The sequence below is a fragment of the Topomyia yanbarensis genome, chromosome 3 (genome assembly GCF_030247195.1).
Source record: "Topomyia yanbarensis strain Yona2022 chromosome 3, ASM3024719v1, whole genome shotgun sequence".
Classification (NCBI taxonomy): Eukaryota; Metazoa; Arthropoda; class Insecta; order Diptera; family Culicidae; genus Topomyia; species Topomyia yanbarensis.
In genome coordinates this window covers 245285348-245308163 of record NC_080672.1, presented here as the reverse complement: position 1 = coordinate 245308163, position 22816 = coordinate 245285348, and the positions used below count along the sequence as shown (strand labels likewise).

The 22816-nt window shown below is 35.7% G+C and overlaps 2 protein-coding genes and 1 long non-coding RNA gene across 3 annotated transcripts in view; 1 reads left to right on the top strand and 2 right to left on the bottom strand.

Annotated features, from left to right (window-relative positions):
* The window catches only part of LOC131693633 (GTP-binding protein 1), a 152588-nt gene that overhangs the window by 119084 nt on the left and 10688 nt on the right, over positions 1–22816 (bottom strand). The window lies entirely within an intron of this gene.
* Positions 3756–4203, bottom strand: LOC131693635 (putative uncharacterized protein DDB_G0294196). The gene is made up of 2 exons (XM_058981605.1): positions 4155–4203; positions 3756–4096 (listed from the first exon to the last, which is right to left on the bottom strand). The coding sequence occupies exons 1-2, from the start codon at positions 4167–4169 to the stop codon at positions 3878–3880; spliced, it is 234 nt and encodes a 77-aa protein (XP_058837588.1). The 5' UTR covers positions 4170–4203; the 3' UTR covers positions 3756–3877.
* LOC131693636 (uncharacterized) lies at positions 18159–19847 on the top strand. The gene is made up of 3 exons (XR_009306296.1): positions 18159–18612; positions 18866–19573; positions 19631–19847. It is a non-coding gene; the product is annotated as an uncharacterized LOC131693636 (long non-coding RNA).

Below are 22816 nucleotides of genomic sequence, written 5' to 3'. Positions count from 1 at the left end.
TAGAGATTTATGCAGGTTTTGCTGAAAACCTGGTCAAGTCTCCCCATGTTCCCCTAATTTGATCCAAAAGCCGGCTCAGAGTTATCGGAAGACTCCTAAGCCAATTAAATGTTATGGAAAGAATTTTTATTGAAATTTCAACCATATGCGATATGGTCCGTAATTATTCTGTTTTTGTAATCATGGTCATTCGTAATAGTTGATTAGCCCAGAGCATATCGGTATCCCCTAAGACGTATACTCTGTTCCAAAAAACCGCATGAGGCTAGATTATTTTGAAGAAAAAATACATTTCATAATATTACCCTGCCGTTTTACGCACAATTGTCCCATGTATATAGGCAAACCCATAGAACATGGGACAAATATGCTTATAACGGCATTACAGTATTAGCTCAATCGGGAAAAGCGGCAAGATGCCAACAATAATAACATGGATGGACAGCATACTGTCAAACCATAGATACCATAAATCGATAGAATTGACAACGTAATTCGTGCAAATGTTGTGTTGTGGAGGGAGGGAGGTTTGAGTCAGGAGAAACAAACATTTATAAAGCTCTTTTTACATAGGCCGCATTTGACAGTGTCGATAAAGTAATTTATTATACATACTCATATTTTGACTTTACTTTCTAAGGAGAAGTCATAGCGCAATTATTATTGCATTTCAAATGTGAGCATTTTACAATAGATTTTTGAATCACTATATGTGAAATACAAGGAGATCAAAAACGTTACGGGGAAACGTAGAAATATTTGCAATACGACTTCTGCTTAGAAAGTATTAGTTCAGTGAATTTGTCGAATTTGTATTATCAAATATTTTTTACAGTCGATTTTTGAATCACCAAGACCATTTTTTTTTAATTTTTTGGAACATATCATGCTATATATGAAATGCAAAAATATAAAAAATACAGTCAAGAAATTTAATGATAGTTGCGGTACGACTTGTTCTTAGAGAGTAATGTTCATTTCAGTGAATTTGAATTACCAACATATGAGCATTTTGCAACCGATTTATGAATTGCTATCCCCAAGACCATTTCATCTTAAATCTTTAAGAATCTTATCAAGCTATATATTAAGTGAAAGAGGATCGAAAATGATACCAAGAAATGCAATAATAATTACGCTATGATATCTTCTTGGATAGTAATGTTCATTTAAGTGAAATTGAAATTATCAAATATGAGCATTTGGCAATCGATTTATGAATCAAGAACCCCAAGGCTATTTTTTCTCCAATCATTAGGAATCTTATCAAGCTATATATTAAGTGAAAGAGGATCGAAAATGATACTAAGAAATGCAATAATAATTGGGCTATGATATCTCCTTTGACAGTAATGTTCATTTCAGTGAATTTGAATTACCAACATATGAGCATTTTGCAACCGATTTATGAATTGCTATCCCCAAGACCATTTCATCTTAGATTTTTAGGAATCTTATCAAGCTATATATGAAATGCAAGAGGATCGAAAATGATACCAAGAAATGCAATAATAATTACGCTATGATATCTTCTTGGATAGTAATGTTCATTTAAGTGAAATTGAAATTATCAAATATGAGCATTTGGCAATCGATTTATGAATCAAGAACCCCAAGGCTATTTTTTCTCCAATCATTAGGAATCTTATCAAGCTATATATTAAGTGAAAGAGGATCGAAAATGATACTAAGAAATGCAATAATAATCGGGCTATAATATCTCCGTAGACAGTAATGCTCATTTCAGTGAATTTGAATTACCAACATATGAGCATTTTGCAACCGATTTATGAATTGCTATCCCCAAGACCATTTCATCTTAAATCTTTAAGAATCTTATCAAGCTACATATTAAGTGAAAGAGGATCGAAAATGATACTAAGAAATGCAATAATAATCGGGCTATGATATCTCCTTTGACAGTAATGTTCATTTCAGTGAATTTGAATTACCAACATATGAGCATTTTGCAACCGATTTATGAATTGCTATCCCCAAGACCATTTCATCTTAAATCTTTAAGAATCTTATCAAGCTACATATTAAGTGAAAGAGGATCGAAAATGATACTAAGAAATGCAATAATAATCGGGCTATGATATCTCCTTTGACAGTAATGTTCATTTCAGTGAATTTGAATTACCAACATATGAGCATTTTGCAACCGATTTATGAATTGCTATCCCCAAGACCATTTCATCTTAAATCTTTAAGAATCTTATCAAGCTACATATTAAGTGAAAGAGGATCGAAAATGATACCAAGAAATGCAATAATAATTACGCTATGATATCTTCTTGGATAGTAATGTTCATTTCAGTAAAATTGAAATTATCAAATATGAGCATTTTGCAATCGATTTATGAATCAAGAACCCCAAGGCTATTTTTTCTCCAATAATTAGGAATCTTATCAAGCTATATATTAAGTGAAAGAGGATCGAAAATGATACTAAGAAATGCAATAATAATCGGGCTATGATATCTCCTTTGACAGTAATATTCATTTCAGTGAATTTGAATTACCAACATATGAGCATTTTGCAACCGATTTATGAATTGCTATCCCCAAGACCATTTCATCTTAAATCTTTAAGAATCTTATCAAGCTATATATTAAGTGAAAGAGGATCGAAAATGATACTAAGAAATGCAATAATAATCGGGCTATGATATCTCCTTTGACAGTAATGTTCATTTCAGTGAATTTGAATTACCAACATATGAGCATTTTGCAACCGATTTAAGAATTGCTATCCCCAAGACCATTTCATCTTAAATCTTTAAGAATCTTATCAAGCTATATATTAAGTGAAAGAGGATCGAAAATGATACTAAGAAATGTAATAATAATCGGGCTATGATATCTCCTTAGACAGTAATGTTCATTTCAGTGAATTTGAATTGCCGACATATGAGCATTTTGCAATCGACTTATGAATTTCTATCCCCAAGACCATTTCATCTTATATCTTTAGGAATCTTATCAAGCTAGGTATGAAATGCAAGAGGATCAAAAATGCAGCCGGGTAATGTAAAAATACTTGCAACATGACTTCTGCATAGAAAGTATTTTCCAGTTCAGTGAATTTTTACTATCAACATATGAGGATTTTGCAATCGATTTTTGGAATACTTTCCCCTAGACCATTTTTTCTTAAATCTTTAGTAATCTTATCAAGGGCTTGTTCTAGGAAAGAGGGTGGCGGTATGGGGAATGTCCACGTGGACTTTTCGTTATATTTTTGCCTTTCTCATATAGAAAGGTTATGCAATCACTCTAAAAATCGTCAATCTAATCCCGGCCTACCTACAGTCAACTGGTACAGCGTTTCCACCAAATGCACACTGGGTGATGACAGCCATTGACTATTGTCACCCACCATAAAGTTATAGATGACAAAAATCGACGCTTGATGCCATTTTTAAATTCGGGATGGGTACTTGTATTTAAGAAAAATGCAAAAAGAAATGTTTTGGGGATAGCGATTGATAAATCAACTGCAAAATACTCCTTTGGGGTTGTTTACGTGGACAAGAAAACCTTCGTTTTTGTCCCCTTGTGGACACGCGTGGGCAATTCCTGTACCCTTACGCCCCTCCCTACGATACCCACGTGGAGTTTCCAAAAAAAATTCGGGTGATATCATAAAATGTGTCTCAGAAAATTTGCAATGTATAAGACTACTGCGATGCAGAAGAATTGTACAAGCTTCAACGAGATAATATCATACACTTGAAATTTCCGTGGAAACAATTCATTTCCTGAACGACATTATGGTTTTTCGCTTCGTCCGCTCTCACCGTACCCCCAATTAGGGGGTGGTGGTAAGAGCAGGTCAAAAAATTTATTGTTTATTCATATCTTAATCATTCTATCAGGCCGGAGGATCTTGCTGCTGCTCTGCCTGCGGCTGCTCTGCTTGCGGCTGCTGCTCCTGGAGCTGCTGCTGGAGCTGTTGCAGCTGCTGTCGGAGCTGCTGCAGCTGCTGCCTTGGATCCTGCTGCTCTGGGTACTGCTGCTGCTGTTGCCGTCGTTGTCTAGCCACTCGCCGATTCTGCCTCTCTCTCAGATAGTAACCGCACCGCGGACAGTACTGAAAAGAATAAAAAAAAAATAATAAAAATTATTTAAAAAATGTAAGCACTGCTTACGTTTGGGTCGGACATCGTGAAAAAAACTCGATTTCCATAGATGGTTTCCTCATACCTGGCTCTCGCATCACATATAGGTGGGACATCTTCCGTTATCGTTATACTTAAGCTGACCAACTCTGGTGAAAAAAATCCGTACACGATGCCGCAACGAAGCGAAATTTTTCACTACGCTCATACAAACAGCAGGGATGCTACATTGAAATCTATGTTTCGGTCAAAACTAACTTTTTACCATCTCTGATAACTAAAACAGAATAAAATCTGTGATAAATTTCCAAAAAATATGCAAAAATCACAATATTTCCAAAAATCTGTAACAATATGTGAAATTTTCATCAAAATGCCAAAAATCTGCCCTCTGTAAAAAACTATCTGTGATCAAAAATTGTGAAAAAAATCTGTGACATCACAGAAAAATCTGTGAATATGGTAACCCTGGCAAACTGTCCGCACAGTGTACGTATTTTTTCGTCAGAGTTGGTCAGCTTAGTTATACTAAACATAACATGCATCGATACCAGAATATGTTACACATTGACAAAAAGCAGAAACTACTCCGATTTTTCTGGCACTTTTTGCTATATCTGGTGATTTTATCACATAATGCTGTGAAAAATTAGATCTAGAGCGCGTTATTGGTTTTAGGGGAAGGTGAAGCAATATCGCCATACTCGCCTCACACGCCCAGGGCTGCCACTATTTTTCAAAGAAGATCTGGCAGATCAACTAAAAATGTCTGGCAAAATCTGTCACTTAATAGCGACCTCAAGGTCATGAAAAATTTTCAATAGATTTTTAATAAATTTGGGAAAATATGTCCAAATTTCCAAAATGTGAGTGCAAACACTTCTATAATTCAAAAATCTGGCAGAAAGAGAGGTTTGTCTTTTTGTCTGGAAGCTGTAAAAAACTCTGGCTGTGCCAGATAAATCTGGCATAATGGCATCCCTGCACACGCCTTGTTTGCCAAAAATCTATGAACCATTTTTATTTGTTTCTAGGTAGCGCACATGTCGGCAGAGATGCCAGATTTGCAGACAAGTCTGCAAATTCGCAGACTTTTAAATTAAGTTGCAGATATTTTCGATGACGCAGATATTTGCAGATATTTTAGTTCGGTTGCAGATATTTGCAGATTTTTTAGTTTGGTTGCAGATATTTACAGATTTTTGAATATAAAGGCTTTTGGTTACACTAGCTATCCTGACATTTTTTGTTCTTCCCAGACTTAAAATTATTATTGCAGACATTTGAAAAAAGTACCTGGCATCTCTGCATGTCGGTTATGATCATTTCAGTGAATTTAAATGATCAACAAATGAGTTTTTACAATGTATTTATCAATCACTATCCCCAAGCAAGGCTGAAAACGTGACATTTTTTTATGAACATCATAAGCTTACAAACTTTCACGCTGCTGCCCGAGCAGGAAAGCCATAGACGAATTTCATGGTTGGTACCTAAAGCGGAACCGCTACTATGAAATTTATTTACAACAGTTCCAACGCAACGGATGATGAAAGTTAACTCTTAAAGAAGTTTTCGATTGATTGACACCGGTGTAGTGGAGTGCACTGAAACTGCACCGTTTTGTATGTTCCATTGACACTTCTACTAGAAAGTGCAAGACCAGTGCAATCCACTACACCGGTATCAATCAATCGAAAATCCCATATGTGAATGGCCCGTGTGTCTAATGGGATTTTCGATCGATTTACACCGGTGTAGTGGATTGCACTGGTTTTGCACTTTCTAGTAGAAGTGTCAATGGAACATACAAAACGGTGCAGTTTCAGTGCACTCCACTACACCGGTGTCAATCAATCGAAAACCCCATAACTTTCATCATCCGTTGCGTTGGAACTGTTGTAAATAAATTTCATAGTAGCGGTTCAAAATGAACATGAACGACATTCATGGCTTATATTTGCAAGATGGATATATGCGTCAGTTCCTTTTTCGCTTCCTATAATAAAGTACTGCAGCAAAATATTAGCGGTCACCTGGTATTGTTGAAGGAGAAGTTGTTGGTCATTCAAAATCAATAGTTTTGAACATTTACAATGTACATGGGGGTCCGCCGATGCATCAAAATGGATTTTTTTCATCATCATTATATTGAAGGAGGAGTTGATGGCCATTCAAAATCAATAGTTTTGGACATTTACAATGCGCAGGCCCCCCCCCCCCCCCGTCCGCTAATGCGTCAAAATGGATTGTTTTTTCAACTTTTAAATAATGAGTTTCATATTGAAGGGGAAGTTGTGTGCCGTTGAAAATCTATAATTTTAGTGATTAACTATGATCACGGGGAACCGCCAATGTGACAAAATGAAAGCTTTTTCCTACGGTAGCAGCGTAATCTAGTTACAGAATGATGGTATTGTAAGACAGAAATTTCAGTTTTTCTCTTATTCAGGGAAATCAATTGATTACTAATATTGTTTCATTTATAATATAGTGCCAATATATATGGAACAAATTTTTGTTGACAGGCCATTAAACGAACAAAATTATTCTTTTTTCATAATCCACCATTACATTTTGGCATACTTCCCAAAAATAGTGAAGATCCCAAAAGGAAATGTGTTCAATAATTTGGAAGTCATCCTATGGAGCAGTTTTGCTTTCAAGATATGAATTCGTATGTCTTGACTTTTCCACAAAAAATCTCAAATATTGCTTTGATTTTCCGCCGAATCCAGGAGAAGGTACCCTTCAAAACTCGGCCGCTTATACGTTTGCTCCTTAACCCTTAGCATAATATGCTAATAGAAATTAAGAGTCTTTCGGTACTAAAACAATATTGGTTTTATGATGATGCCGTAATTAACGGATGAGAAAGTAGACAGAGGCTCTCCTAAGTAACAATTTTAGTTTTATTAAATTCTATTAGCGGTTTCCACGACTTATTTTGGATAACTAGCATTAAAACTTTTAATTACATGAAAACTTCCTAATAAACGCTTCAAGAGCATCCCAATCTACATAAAGTTTTGAAAGCTTCTTTAAGAGTACGCATAAACCTACTTTAACCTTGTGAAGGCAAGCTAAAATCCTAACATTAAAGGGCAAGCCGGGCCTCTCAGGCCAGTTTAAATTCAAGCTCCTTTTTGCCTTTCTCATATAGAAAGGTTGTGCGATCGGTCGGAAAATCGACTTTTTAACCGAGACCCGCAGGGCCAAATCTCGTATACTATTCGACTCAGTTCATCGAGATCGTAAAATGTCTGCATGTGTGTGTATGTATGTATGGATGTATGTATGTGGCAAACAATCTCACCGATTTTTCTCGGAGATGGCTAAACCGATTTGCACCAATTTAGTCTCAAATGAAAGCTAGGAGAACGTTTATCTGTCCGCTGGAAGGATTTTGTTCGCAGTTCCAAATGACGATGGCGGAACAGATGGCGAATTGCTGGTTCATACCGTTCATATTAGTCGTGCAGGCAATGCTCAAATCGTTCCATAGGATTTTAGTCCGTAGCCCAAAACACGGTTATTAGCAAAACCGTCTTTATTATGAGCTGCGAAAGATGAATGTTCGTCTGTGTGTGTGTAGCAGAAACGAATCGCAGGTTTAGTTCGAATTGTTTTAAAGGACTTCCGTCCTCGCATCCCAAAAATAGTTATTAGCAAACCGTCCTTATTAGAACAAATATATAATGGAAAAATAATTCGATTAAAAATTTCCTTTTAACACAAACTTAACTTGTATTAAATTTGTGCTTGTTAATTCTGTTCCTTCACCATTGAATTATAATATAAGCAAATATTCAAAATAATAATCACCGATGATTTCTGCAAAACCTTTATGCAAATTAGTGAATGTGGCAACCGTGCCACTAAGCGAAAGCCACATCAAAAATAATGATGAAAATATTTTTATTTGTCGTACAAAAGGATGGTCTTCCATCTGCACCAAAAAGTTGATAAAAGAGAGTCTTGTGTCACGTAGTGCTCGTTTGATATGAGCTGCGAAAGAGGAATGTTCGTCTGTGTGTTTGCAGCAGAAACAAATCGCCGGCAAAGTTCGAATTATTTTAAAGGATTCTCGTCCCGCATCCCAAAAATAGTTATTAACAAACCGGCCTTCTTAGGACGAATATATAATGAAAAAAATTCGTGCATGGTGTTCATTAATAAAGCTGCATTTCCAATGTGACTGCGGTCGTGTCTTGTACACAACCCTTTAATTTTTTTATATTAAAAAAATCAAAAACTTATTTACTTTTTTTATTGTTTGAATTTATAGTAGACAATACTTAAAACTTTTAAATGCGCTTAAATTAACAAAATTCTTTTTCTTCAATGAATACAAATACAGATTTTTTAAAACGAGAATAAAGATTTTCAAAAAAATCATATGGCAGCTATGGAGTTAAAATCAGAAACTATTAAATATATCTGGCACCACCGATTCATACTCCTGGTATGAACAAACTGAAAAAGTTGCGTTTTTTTAGTGCATTGTGTTGTGGCTATATTTAGAACGCAAACTCGAAAAATTATAGAATATACTACACTAAGAAGCGAGGTGAGTAGTCTCTGACCCATATGAAATATTTATATAGCAGGTACCAGTTTTCAACATCAATAAATATCGTTTAGATTAGCGCACTATCCACAGATGCGATGTTAGAAAATCTATATTAGCGCTGCTCAAGCGGCCAATAGTGAATTACACAAGATAAGCTTGTGTAGTTCACTATTTGCCTCTTGGGCAGCACTGCTGTAGCTAAAGAGTCGTTTGCATCTGAACAAACTGCAAACCTCGGCATAAACAGAATATATATTTTTCGAATCGACGCAAAGGGTTCTACGACCTATTCTATCCGAACAATTCCGCAGAAAATAAATCAATGTTATATTTCCCCAAGTCCACGACTTACTTAATCACCGACTTTTTTCCCAAAAAAAGCATCAAACAGCATTTTCCGAGCGTAGCAATTGGCACTTTGCGGCAAAGCTCAGCTACCTCCTGCGACAACTACCGATTAATAGCGTAAACAAGATAATTGAATTTTTCGTCGCTATAGCTGTTCGCAACGCTGATGTATTCTATATGGGCTGTTCTATTTTACATCACCGACTAAAACAGACCGATCGCAATTGGATTTTGCTGCAAAGCTCAATTACCTGCTGCAACATCTACATATTAATAGCGTAAACAAGATAAGGTGGATGTTTGTTTTTTATATCTATGCTAAGTAATTTGATACAATTGTTTTTATGTTTTTTCTTAAACGCGCATCAGTTATGGTAAATAATGGGTTCAGAGGGGAAGAAAAACGTTTTGGAAGTCAATAATAATAGTTTTTGGTAGATACACTCAAGTTAAACATAAGAAATCTAATAAAATGTGAATACTGTACGTCTAGGTTAAGGTTTATAACCGTCCAATTTAATAATATTTAAGCAATCCATCAAAGCGTAACGAATATAAGTTCACTTTTGGCAACAATTAGCTCTCATTTCGAGCATATGCAACTTTCTGTGAGGTGGTTTTATACCGGTTCTGAAAGCAAATTTTAAACATATGCAACAGTATCCCGTTTGCAGAAAATATATATATATATATATATATATATATATATATATATATATATATATATATATATATATATATATATATATATATTAAATATATATATATATATATATATATTAAATATATATATATATATATATATATATATATATATATATATATATATATATATATATATATATATATATATATATATATATATATATATATATATATATATATATATATATATATATATATATATATATATATATATATATATATATATATATATATATATATATATATATATATATATATATATATATATATATATATATATATATATATATATATATATATATATATATATATATATATATATATATATATATATAGGTCCACTACATGTTTGTTCCTATGATTATTCGTATTGGGTTGCTTGACGAGAGCAGTTGGTGGGGGAAAGCCGGCATATTAGTTTTGGTTATGCCATTAGAAGCCGGACGGAAAAGAAAGGCTCATGCACGGCACGAGAACGAGCGAAAAAGCGATAGTAGTGCAAATTAGCGAAAGTGTTACGTACATTTTGAACCTTAATAACTTTCCTTCTACTAAATGGATTGCCAATCTTGTTTCATAAATCGGAAGGAAAACGTTCAACGCTTGCTACCGATACGTTGTTTGCTATATAAAATTTGTTTAAATAGTTCAAAAACTACTTTAAATGAGAATCAACATTAATGATAAAACCTATAAATAGGGGTGTCGCAGCTTTACTCAAAGCCAGACGTGTGTAAGACGCAGTGCATAACAGACGTGCGTGGTGAACAAGGTTCTTTTCAGAACCACCATAATTATAAAGAATAACTTGAAACATTCCCACATATTTCATTGAGTATCATTCGATTTGAATTACATGTCAAACGAGTAGTCACGACACTCCGGTTATGTCCTAAACATTACCCACCCATCTTTTTTTTTAATATTTTTCTTTACTAAATGGTAAGTAGAGATTTTTATATTTAAATCGTAACTGTCAAACAAAAATATCTTTTCAAATTGACCTAATTCGAAGAATATCATCTCATTATTAAAAAGTGGGAAAGAACTACATATTGTATGTGTCTATCGTAGAGAAATGGGTCGAAAAATAATGGTAAATAATAATTAATAACAATGAATGAAGAAAATCATAACTTTTTAAATATTACATCAGGGATGCATGAAGCACAGCACGAGATCCTAACACGAGCTGAGCGGCCGCTTTGAACGAACCAAAAGCAATAAGCACTGACACCGCTCGTGCTAGGTAACCTTCGTGCTCGAGCTGTAGGATTCGGAGAGCTAGCACAACGAGTTGGCACGATAAGCTAGCACCATGAGCCAGCTCGGTAAGCTGGCACGAGCAAGCTCGGTGAGCTAGCTCAGTCAGCTAGCACGAGTTAATTTAATAGGGTCCCTTACACGAAGCGCTAGTAGTGTCATTACTGAGCAGTAATGTCACTTTTAATGAACGTGTAAGGCGAGTAATGACGGAATTTCCATACAATTTCAGTAATGTCATTACTTAGTAATGACACTTTTATTGTGCATGTAAGGGCCCCTAATGAGCTGGCACGGTAAGCTTGTCCGATGAGCTAGAACGGTGCAGTAGTGTAAGCTATGGAACGAAAGAATAGGACAAAGCAAGAACTATGCATTAGTGAATGTGCGACAGGTTGCTGAAAAAACGTTGCAGGCATCACACTCACACTAACGCGTTGTTTTTTTATTCTGCTTTGCTATAGCTGAGCTATAGCTCCGTACAGCGTGCTAGCTATCACCGTGCTAGCGAGGGCTCTCGCTCATCGGTGCTCGTGCTACTTGCTAACTCTAGCTCATTGGAAACCAGCGCAAGCACTAGCTCAATGAATTTAAGGCTAAAGCGGACCCTACACGAGACAAGAATATTGTCAATAAAAATATTGACAAGGCTGCTTCAATCCGTCAATCCCATTTGATTTCTACATGATCAATATTTTCAAGATAGCCTTACACGATCAATATATTGATCAATAATCGATTTATTGACAATATTTCTACACGTGTAGGGTCCGCTTAACACATTATGAGTCAGTGCATAGCAATAGGACACGGAGCTGCACCGTGCTTGTGCATGCCTGTATTACATTAACATTTTAGGGTTAACTTAAACTTTTGACTGCTATAGCGGTTTTTAAGCGGGGTAGACCGTAATGTGCTGTTTTTTTCACCGAACTGGTTCGTATAAATTTGACGTTAGTATGTGCAAAGAATTCTCTGTGTAGCGCTACCATCGCATTATGTTTTGTACTGCAGGGTCAGGTAGGAGGATATGGATCGGTCCATCAACATTCTCACCACATAATCACTATTTGAAATACTGGAAAGTAATTCCTACACATGCCCTTCAGAATGGATTCCATTTCTCCCAAATATGACATGAATCTGCAAGTAATCTTGTGGCGGAACATTGATTTTCTCATCGTTCATATGTAGATCTTTATTATAGCACTGTCACACACAACCATGTGTTTTAAGCTGTTCGAAATGAATGGTTTCGTCTGGGTTAATTTGTTGAATGCTATGAGCGCTGAATGCCTGACATGGTAGAACCCGATAAAGGTTTCAGAACAAAAACATAAATGTTATGCTTATAAAGTTGAGTTTAAGCGACAGTGGGATGATGACCTCCGCAGATTATATACAAATATTCTCCTTTACAACTTCTCGCTCTATCCCTTTTCGTTTAGAAATTAGATTTTCTATCGGCGCTTTTTATACACAAAAAATGTAGTACATCGAAATTTACAAATATGGACACTTTAAGCTCCACGTAATTCAGTTCTTCAAAAGCATGTATTGATCCACTATGTTACTGAAAGCGCTTCTAACACTCATCAGCTATCAATGATTCACTTGGATATGTAGAATATGACAAGCAATACGAAGAAATCACATGCAAAAATTATAACATCAGATGTTTTCGGTTCTTTCATCTGATTGCCATAATCGGCTCACAAATTGTTAAAATCAGGACATAGCCGTAGTTTTAATATATTTTGTTAAACAATTTTTTTTCAGATTGTTCAATTCCATCGAAATTTGAGTGAAGCTCCTAATATTATAAAAAACAAAAATGTATATGAATAATACATTGAAACGGTTGAGAAATCAACCGATTAATTTCTATTCGAAAGAAATCGAAGAAACTATTATAAATGCTGCTGTACAGTTCTGCTTTGATATTTCTACAATGACCTTAACAGCAGATTCAGAGATTTACATTTTCCTAATTGAAAAATTTAGTATGAATAAGAAGAAGCGTTTCGAACGTAAACAGCTCAAAGAATTGCGGAACCATTTGAAAAGGCTGTTAACAGTCAGTAAAATCAATAATATTGACAGATTCGTCGAAAACCCATTGATGGAAGTAGATCAGATTGAAACAAATTCTGTTCACGATATTCAAGCGACAAAATCAACAGGTGAATCAGAAAACCTTCCAATCAATGCTTTGAGCGAGGAAGCTGTTATCTGTACTACACAGATTGCGCAAGAATTTCAAAATTCACAGATAAACAATCAGAGTCCAGAAATGGCAACCAATGAAGATTTGGATTTGTGTCAACGGTTTTCTCCAACATATGCGAAAGAGATTCCATCAGTTGTTTGTTCTTCTGGTGCATTTAATGAGAATGAAAAAATAATCAGCGCCTATCTGATTGATGATTACGATTGCGAACTTGCTTCTATCTCACTGGATGAAACACAGAATATCAAAGTTGATTTAAATTTGAAGGCAATGTCACTTAAAAAGAATTCTACAGAAGGGTTTATCGATCACCATTTAATCAACGACTACCTAACTGATGACTACGATCATGAACTAGCCTCTCTCCCGTTGGATAATACTACGAATAAAGAAGTTGTAGCTGGTTCTAGAAATAAGCGACCCGCAGAAAAAGTGGATACAATGGTTGCTTCTCGCGATAATAGACAATTGAAGTATCATTTGGTAGACTTCTATGACTCTGGAAATAAATTATCTGTTACAAGGAAGCAATTCAATGAAATGATTGATCCTGTTTCTAAAAGGTTGATTGATTACAGAACATCTAACGCTTCCAGAAAGAATGCCAACTTGTCGGAAAAAAAGGTCATAACAAGTTATCATGACATTATCAGAGATGTAGCTCCTCCCTGTCATATGTATGTTGTCCATAAAAAAGATACAGTACCAAAAATCAAATCTGAGAGAACTATTCTCATTTATACAGTATGCAAATTTATGCAATGCAGAAGATTTGTGCTAAGAGCTACATTTCTGACAAATGGATCAGGTGACATATCATTTGACATCTTACATGACATGAAGAGTATTAATCATCCTGATGATATGTGTCATCAAGTACGCGGAAAAGATCGTGCTCGTTTCAAGGAACGATTGTTGCAAGAACGACCTAAGGATTTAATTCGTTCTGAAATCGTTAATGTAGGAGAACGACGCAATCGATTTTCAATCGACAATGATCTCAAACTTTGTACATCTGAAGAAGTTGTCAGAAAGATTGGGGCAGAAATTCGCAACGAACTCAGGCGAGACGCTGACCCGTGGATTGCATTAACTAAAATGTATATGGAAAACAACCTGTTAGGGTTTCTAGATTTTGGACCGTTCAATGCTGGACTAATAAACGATGCGCAAATCAAAGTAATTTTGGACTCCACCGACCGGGGTAAAAGAGCATTAGATTGCTATTTTGATGCAACCGGAGGAGCCTGGAGGAATCCACAAAAAGATATTTTGGGAAAAAAAACTGTATTTATGTATAGTTTAATTACCAGGATCCAATGTCACGACAACGACGAAAGTTTTATGACGTTTCCGATAGCTGAAGTATTTACAACAGACCATTCTACTGGAAACATTCATATTTTCCTGTTGAAAATTATCAACCGTATCAAAATGAGGTCGAACCGTGATTTGTATACCGTTGTTCGTACAATAACCTCTGATTTCGCGATGGCAGGAATAAATGCTCTCTGTCTGTCATTCAATTCAATGACTATTATTCAATATCTGCATGCATGTGCTCAGTATTTTGATAAGATTGCAACGGATCCAACAGCCGAGGTAAAATTTGTCATAATACGCCTTTGCACATCACATATTGCTAAAATCATATACGCTCTTATCGATAATTACATAACCGATGCAAATGATCCAGACAGAATAAATCTACGATGTGTCCTGTCAGCCGTACATGACATAAAAGATTGTAACGAAGTATTTACTCTTTTTTCGTATTTGTGGAGATATCTAATTGCCGAAACAGTTGTTGAAAAAAGGAAGATGTATACAACACTTCAGAACTACTTCAGAAATTCTGGTGAAATAACAGCTTCTACAACTCCTAGCGGGCTAATTGAGGCTGAACAGAATGCAGTATATGAAAGTGAATATGAAAGATCAAAAACAATATATTCACAAAGCCCTTTCTATCAGAGAGGTTATAAAGAATTTAGAGCAATTGTTGAAGAAAAATATGAAAGTATGTCAACATTTAGCGATAAACATCCAGCCACGCATAGCTTCGTAACAACATTTTTACGTCGCATCGTCACATATCTTCCTATGTTGATTCCAACTCTCTGGTATGAAGAATTTAGCGAGCTGAAAGACGAAGATAAAAAAACGGCGAACAGAGCAAATAACGGTGTCATTGAGGCTCACCACAAAAATGTCAAAGAAGACATTAGACTATCCAAAGAGGTGGGAAAAGTGCCAATACGTATTGATGACTACATCGAGTTCATTTATAAAAAGGATATTGAACCGAAAATTATCGCAGCGCGCCTTAAAATTCCAAAAAATCGATCATCACGTAACATACGGACTAAAGAAAACAAGGGTATTCGGGCCAATAATAAACGCGAGTCCACATGCTCTAAAAATAAAACCATCCAAACATTTAAGTTTCAAACTCCAAATTCTCAACTGAGTGATATATCAGAAAAGTGTATTTCTCAGTCAGCTTCTCTCGTTCATTCAATGTCATCCTGTGACAGCGATAAAATTACAAATATGCGAATTTCAGATATTAAAAAAACGAAAGAAACCTTCAAAAAGCGTTCCCTTAAAAATGAGATCGATGGTCCCAAAAATAAAAGAACTAAGTACAGAAAGGATCTTTTTTCTGCTAAAGATATTTTGATACAAAAATGGCACCACAAAATCTGCTAAATCAAGCAGGCTTAGCGGGAATAAGTCCGATTGCCGTGTCAACACCAACTTGTCTTTTCCGTAAAAGAAATAATCTATCACCTCGTCAATTGAATGAATCTGATGAAACAACTAAAACACGATTGTCTACAATTGTGGAAGAAAGCACTCAACATATTTCAAACTTTGCCACTTCAAAATCAGAAGTGAAAAACAATTATAATGAGGTTTCCCTTGTTACACAGTTGGAACCGTTTGAATCGAAAATTACGCATGTCGAATCAGTTTACGACAAAAGTACAATTCCGTTCGATCATATGTTAGAAGGTTTCGATTCCACCGTATTCAAAGGATTTGATAGTATTCTTGAGAATAATCTTATTTCTGATCCGCTTTATTATACTAGAGAGCGCTCAAGTAATTGTGATGATCTATGGATTTTGTTCAAGAGTAGATAAGCTTCTTTATGGCGACCTAAAAACACTTTGGCAAGACAACTGGACTAGTTGGGTTTCAAATTATTTGATTGAATTTGTTCTGAATTTCTTTTGTATTCATCATGGAGTGCCCGCTAAAATAGTTACGCATGTGCAGTCCAGTTTATTATTCACGATGGTCGATCGTCTTATACAAAATCAATGCAACAATATTTCACTTAACGATATGAAAGATCTCGTCATTAAAAATTTAAATCATTCACTGGTTTTGTTGCCGCTGTTGTACAACAATCATTTTACAATTGCAATAATTGATGCGAAAAAAATGGTGTTTCACTATTTTGATCCACAATTCAGACATTCACCCCATGAAATGTACAACAAGTTGTTAAATACATTAGAAAGAGTAAAAAAATGCTTTACAAATAAAATGTTATTAGATATATTCAACACATTTAAAGCTCTAAGTATCGGTGAAATGAGAATAAACTGTCAAAACGATAGTTATCATTGTGGTCTTCACGTAATCAACAATACAGAACGCTATCTACTGAACAAAGTTCTTTTTGATCTAGATTTCGAACCTATCAAATACAGAACTTACTTGCTTCACAATCTCATAGCAAATTCTGATGACGTTTTAAACTTATGCCCTAAATGTGGCGATAACAGGATCGAAACCACGAACGGCCGAGAATGGGTTGCTTGTGATGCATGCACCAAATGGTATCATTCAACATGTGTAAATGACGATTCTACGGTAGACTGGAGATTCAGAAAGTTCATTTGCGAGATGTGTTTTACATTACACTAAATAATCTAACAAAGACAAGCGAAATGACAACCTGGGTTCGAGCCTCGACCCCACACATAGAGTTAGAAATTTTTCATAAGAGATTTTTCTAACCCGAAGAGGCGAATGACCTTAAGGTTAAAACCTCTATAATCGAAATAAAAAACGAAATGACAAGAAAATAATGGAACAATGAAATATGTTAGATTTAATGGCGGTGGTCAGCTATCCTCGTCCGCGTCCCTTATCACTTATTTTTATATAGTGATTCGTCAACAATGCTATCTTTGAAAATGAACAACCTTGGCTATGTGACTAATTTTTTATTCGTCACTTCTTTATTGTTAATAAGCAGTAGTATTTAGTTTATTATTTTCAAAATTGCACATTCATGGTTGCATGTAATTTTAAATGTTTATTTGATGGCATTGTAAGGGAACACGTATCCGCCGGGTGACGCCAATCGAGCTGACATTTCTTTGAACTGAACTTTGAGCATATGGCATTTAATGTGCGTGGGGAATACGTAGGTAAACGTAATCGAGTAACCTTTTAGCATGTTCCAATACCAATAGACCTTTCTCGTCAAAAAATTTTATATGATAGGATGCTTCCTTTTTTATCCCCAATTCGTTACTGCCTATTGCCGCGATGATTTGGTACCTCTAACTATTGAAAAAATCAAAAATAGTGCAAGCTGCTCATTTAACCCCATATTCTGAATACTTATCTTGCCTTGTTTCCCGTATTTTTACACCATTTGGATGAAATTCCTGTGGGGAATACTAAAAGGATGCCAGATCTGCATATATATTAGTCAATCTGCAGATTTTGCATTTTCACTGCAGATCTTTTGCAGATTACAAATATTTAGCAGAACAAAGCCTATGCCAGCCAATTTATACACCAGCCTTCAACATTTTTGATCATTTAAATTACATACATACTACATTTCTACGTCGCATTTATTGAAGATTTTTGTAGCAATCTGCAGACTTTTATATTTTTACTGCAGGCTATTGTTTAAATAGACCTGGCATCACTGATGCTGAAATGATTCATTCATACAATGAGGTATATATAGGTGTGGCAGAACACACGGTTTGCTAGTGTTGGCAACCAAAAATATGTAAACAATCCAGAAGCACAACGGGTCGACGTCATAGCGGTCACACGATTCAATGGGAGCGGAACGACCGCTATGACGAAAGCAAGTCGATTTATACTGTGATCACTCACACAACTCATGTACGATTCATCTTACGAATACCAAAGTGCCATCTTTGCCAGACCTGTATATACGACATTGTCATTCATATACCTGTCAAAAATATAGAGCATTGTAGGAAAATGTATAACCTCACTTTTCTGACAGTTCGGTGTGCTTGTTTACCTAACACTTGTTTACACGGACTTTTAAAATTTCTACAGAAAATTTAGAATAGGACGTAAGTAACAATGAGAGATTCCGTTTGGGGTCTTTCTCTTCTGTTCATTACTCGGCCATTTCAACTACAACTACTGAAACTCTACTCTTTACATAATATTCTAGTAAAAACCGTCGGCTTTCGATATGTACTGGAAAATTTGTGCAAAGTGTTGTAATGACGTCGTGATAAACGAAAGAGAAAGTAAACAAAGAGAGGCTCTCAATGTTACTTACGTCCTATTGAAAATTTTCTCTAGATTTCTGTTTTTTAGTTTTTTCATGAAGATACATCAGCGATTTAGATTCTAAACTTTTTTTTCAATATTACCAATGAAATTAGATGAATAGTTCTCGGCTCGATCTTCGAATCGGTTAAGGTATTCGCGGAGTGAAAAACTAATCCAGCGTCGATGTATCGATAATCGGCATAGATTGATTATTCACCAGTGATTATAGAACCAAATTTGCCTGGAAGCCAACACAAGCAGAATCTACCTCGACTGAACATTCGGTACTCGAAATATTTTCATTGACATATTTTCAATTTCGACGAAATATTATAGAGACGTTGTCTCGAATGGATGCGACAGCTCTACCGAGAAAATCACAATATGAACTGCAATTCGGAACATTTACTCCAAGCATCCATTTCAAGGGAACCTGCCGCAAATCCGCTTACCCGATCTGGAACAAGCTGCGTTGACTCAAAATACTATTTTCGATCAAAACTTTATGGCAGGTTTATCACTGGAGTGGACATTGGTGGTATGGATGAGCCTTGTGATACGTCTGTGAATCTTCTGCTATCTGAACGATGCATTATTTGTCACGATTTGCTTGGTCGACAAATCTGCGAAAAACTTGATTTTTCAGCATTGAGGCGTAAACAAGAGCAGAATTCCTAAATACGTTGGTGAAGCCAGTTGAAAATTTTAGTGGAAGGCAATCCAATATAAGTGATAGGAACGCCCATCAAGGAGGTAAATGGTAAGATTCATCGATTTCGTGATGATAGATATTTTTGTTTGTATTTGCAGGCACAAATCTCCAAATAACATGGGAAACCTGCCAAGCGAGCCAATAGCCAATTTCATGCTACTTGCAGGTTGCACAGTCAAGGTTAAACCTCAGCGCCTCAATCAATCAGATATAAAACTAAATTAATAAAATACTTTACTATACTGACATGTAAACAACCTCAATGCTTGTTAATGAAATGCTAGAAAAATAATCAAAAGCGGCTTTTGGAATTCATCGAAAACCTGCGAGAGTAACCTGCTAAAAAGGGATGAAGTTGGAGTTCTGAGTAGCGACATTTACTCGAAGCTCTTCCTATAGGAAGAACAATGTTTCGCCCAAAGGTCTTAACTTAAAATGTCATTAACTATAATACGCATCTGTAGATACAAAGCTTCTAGAGAATGCAAGCACTACTCTACCACGTATTATCTAGTCGAAACATTTAACTCGCTCCAACACATTGTAGCGCAATATTTTGGCAACCACGGCAACGAAACTCAAATTATTGGGCAATGACACAACATATATTACATTATAATTTATTTTACAGATAAGCGCGATATTTCCCAATGTACCTGATCATGTTTGGGACAAAATACGGCCGGAACTCGTTCGTGTGTTAGTATTGATTTGATGAATGCATTTTCAAATGATCATTCTCATCAGACATACTGTGCCCATAATTTCTAAATCGACACGACTGATGAAAATGCTCATAATCATTTTATAATAAACGTATTGCTAGTTAGGACTTTTATATCAGCCGGGCTCTTTTATAATTTGTTATAAAATCATTATCAAAATTCTTCATAACCCATTGTTGCGTTATGTTTGTGTACATGGCCAGATAGATAGTTTTTAACTGGGACGTGACATATGGATACGAAAAAACCTAATGTCAATTGCAGCAAGGGGGAGCTGTCAAATGCAGCCAAAGGGAACCGTCAAATGCAGTCAGAGGGAACTGTCAAATGTAGCCACTCCATTTTAAATATGTGAGGAAGAAAGAGTGGCTATGCAAGACAAGAGATCAAATGAACAGAAAAAAAGAAAAAGCAAACATCTATCCACAGGTTTTGTCCCAGGATTTTAATAGAGAACATGAAAATTCGATTTGTTTGCATTTGGCAGTAGGCCTTTTTCAAATGTTTGGCTAGAAATTCCTTACTTCGACGTCAACATTTCATAAGGCATTATATACAATATGCTCATGTTGAGAAAATGGCGTCTGAAAAATTACCTCGTACTTTATATTCCCATTTATGAACAGGAGCTTGATTTAAGGACCAAACAGCTCAATGCCGTGTTAAATTAACCATTTTTTCCGAATAATATACCAGATTTTATTAAAAAATTGCATTTTGAACGATTTTTGCAGATAATTTTTTTGGTCCCTTTTGAAATATCGCACTGGTTTTGTGCCCTCTCTTATAATCCCTTTTCGGCGAGACGATAGCTTATAGTGCGTGCGGGTGAGCCCTTTTGTTTACAGCAAAAGATTATGTGACATTTATTTTGATCCCTTTCTTGGTGTGGCGATGTTTTTGTTCCCTTTTCAAGTATAGTCTTTTTCATTAAGAAAAGGGCCCATTAACAATTTTTTCCGCTTTGTTGTTTGGTGTATATGAACCGTTAATTTTTGAAGGGAAGTGAAAGGGAACATAAGCAAAACAAGTTATTTTGCTTATGTGCCTTTTCGATAATCTATTATTTCGCCAACAGCCAGGCTTCAGAACCGGCTTATTTAAGGTATGTTTAAAGCTTTGTTAGTGTCCATTTGAAGTAAGTATTAACCGGAATTGTTTACGTTTTGTTTATCGGCCCATTTGAAATGTTCTCGTCGACTTCTTCAATGAATCATGTACAAGAAAAGTAAAAATGTTAAATTTAACGGAACAATGTATGATGCCGACATCAAATAAAAAATTACCTTGTTTGGAAAGTGTTAACATTTGGCAGCGAACCAAACCACGTTTCTCATACTATGATCGAATCAACAAAAATTCCAAGACCATGTAAACAATCTCTCTGAACTGTCAAAAAAGTGAGATTAAACATTATCATGCAATGTTCTCCACCGAAAGGTTCACTTTAGTTTGTTTACATAACCAATGAACTTTGTACCGCGACTCACCACTTCATTTGCCGCGTTGCCAGAAGCTCAAGCAAAAATATTCAAAACAGTGTTGCCCAAACACACATTTTGAGTCCCACCATTCTTGCAAAGGTGAAAAAAATACTCAACATTCTTGCATTTTTCAAATTTTAAAAAATCATTAAAAAATAACGATAGCTCCAAATAGTCTCATTTCAACGGCAATATTCTTAAAAATGTGTAGTCTTTTGAATAAAAATAAGAAAAAAGGGGGTTATCTCGGACGAGAAAGGTCTATTATTGATCTCTAATATATTATTTACTTATTTAATTAACTGAAATGACTAGTGTTACCACCCAAAATAACAATACATTAATATAGTTTAAATTTAATTATATTTTATTCGACATGTACATCCGTATAGTCCCCCCCCCTCCCCACGATACCAAAATCCATCAAATCCTTCTCTCGACCGTTATTACCAACCTTGACTCAGACCGGGTACGTTTCTTAGTCTGTGCGTTTCGACATCGATTTCCTCTAGCATCTCCCAGCCGAGACGTCAAATGGGATAAATACAGCCGTCGAAGCTTTTTGATAACAGTTAATCGAACTTAACGAAACGTTTTATTATAAGAGTGAATTCTTTTCAAGGTGACAGAAGTTTTTAAGCAGTGAACACTGAACAGTCTGGCCACACTGAGTGAAAGTTCTGCGACGCGAGTGAAAGTTCCCCACGCCAAGCTACTTAATCTACGGCGAACGGGCACCGAGTCGACACAAAATCGGACAATGGCAAAAGAGGTTGTTTTCGGCTACGGTCTTGGGGCGAGCAATCTCACGTGTCGATATTCCGGCGGCTATTCAGATAGTCCGTCGGTCCACGTGAACTGTCCACCATTCACAGCACGAACGGTGTCAACCCATCAGACGGTATCGATCAAGTCACGACGATCAGCGACAACGCGCGTGTTAACGGTTCGTAATCTAATTATCCCTTACTCAACTTTCCCGATAATAGGTGTCGAAAATCAAAAATAAAATTAATTATTTTGGCAAGTTCATTTCAAAAACCAATTGGATGTCCTTTGGCATAAGTCACTCGCA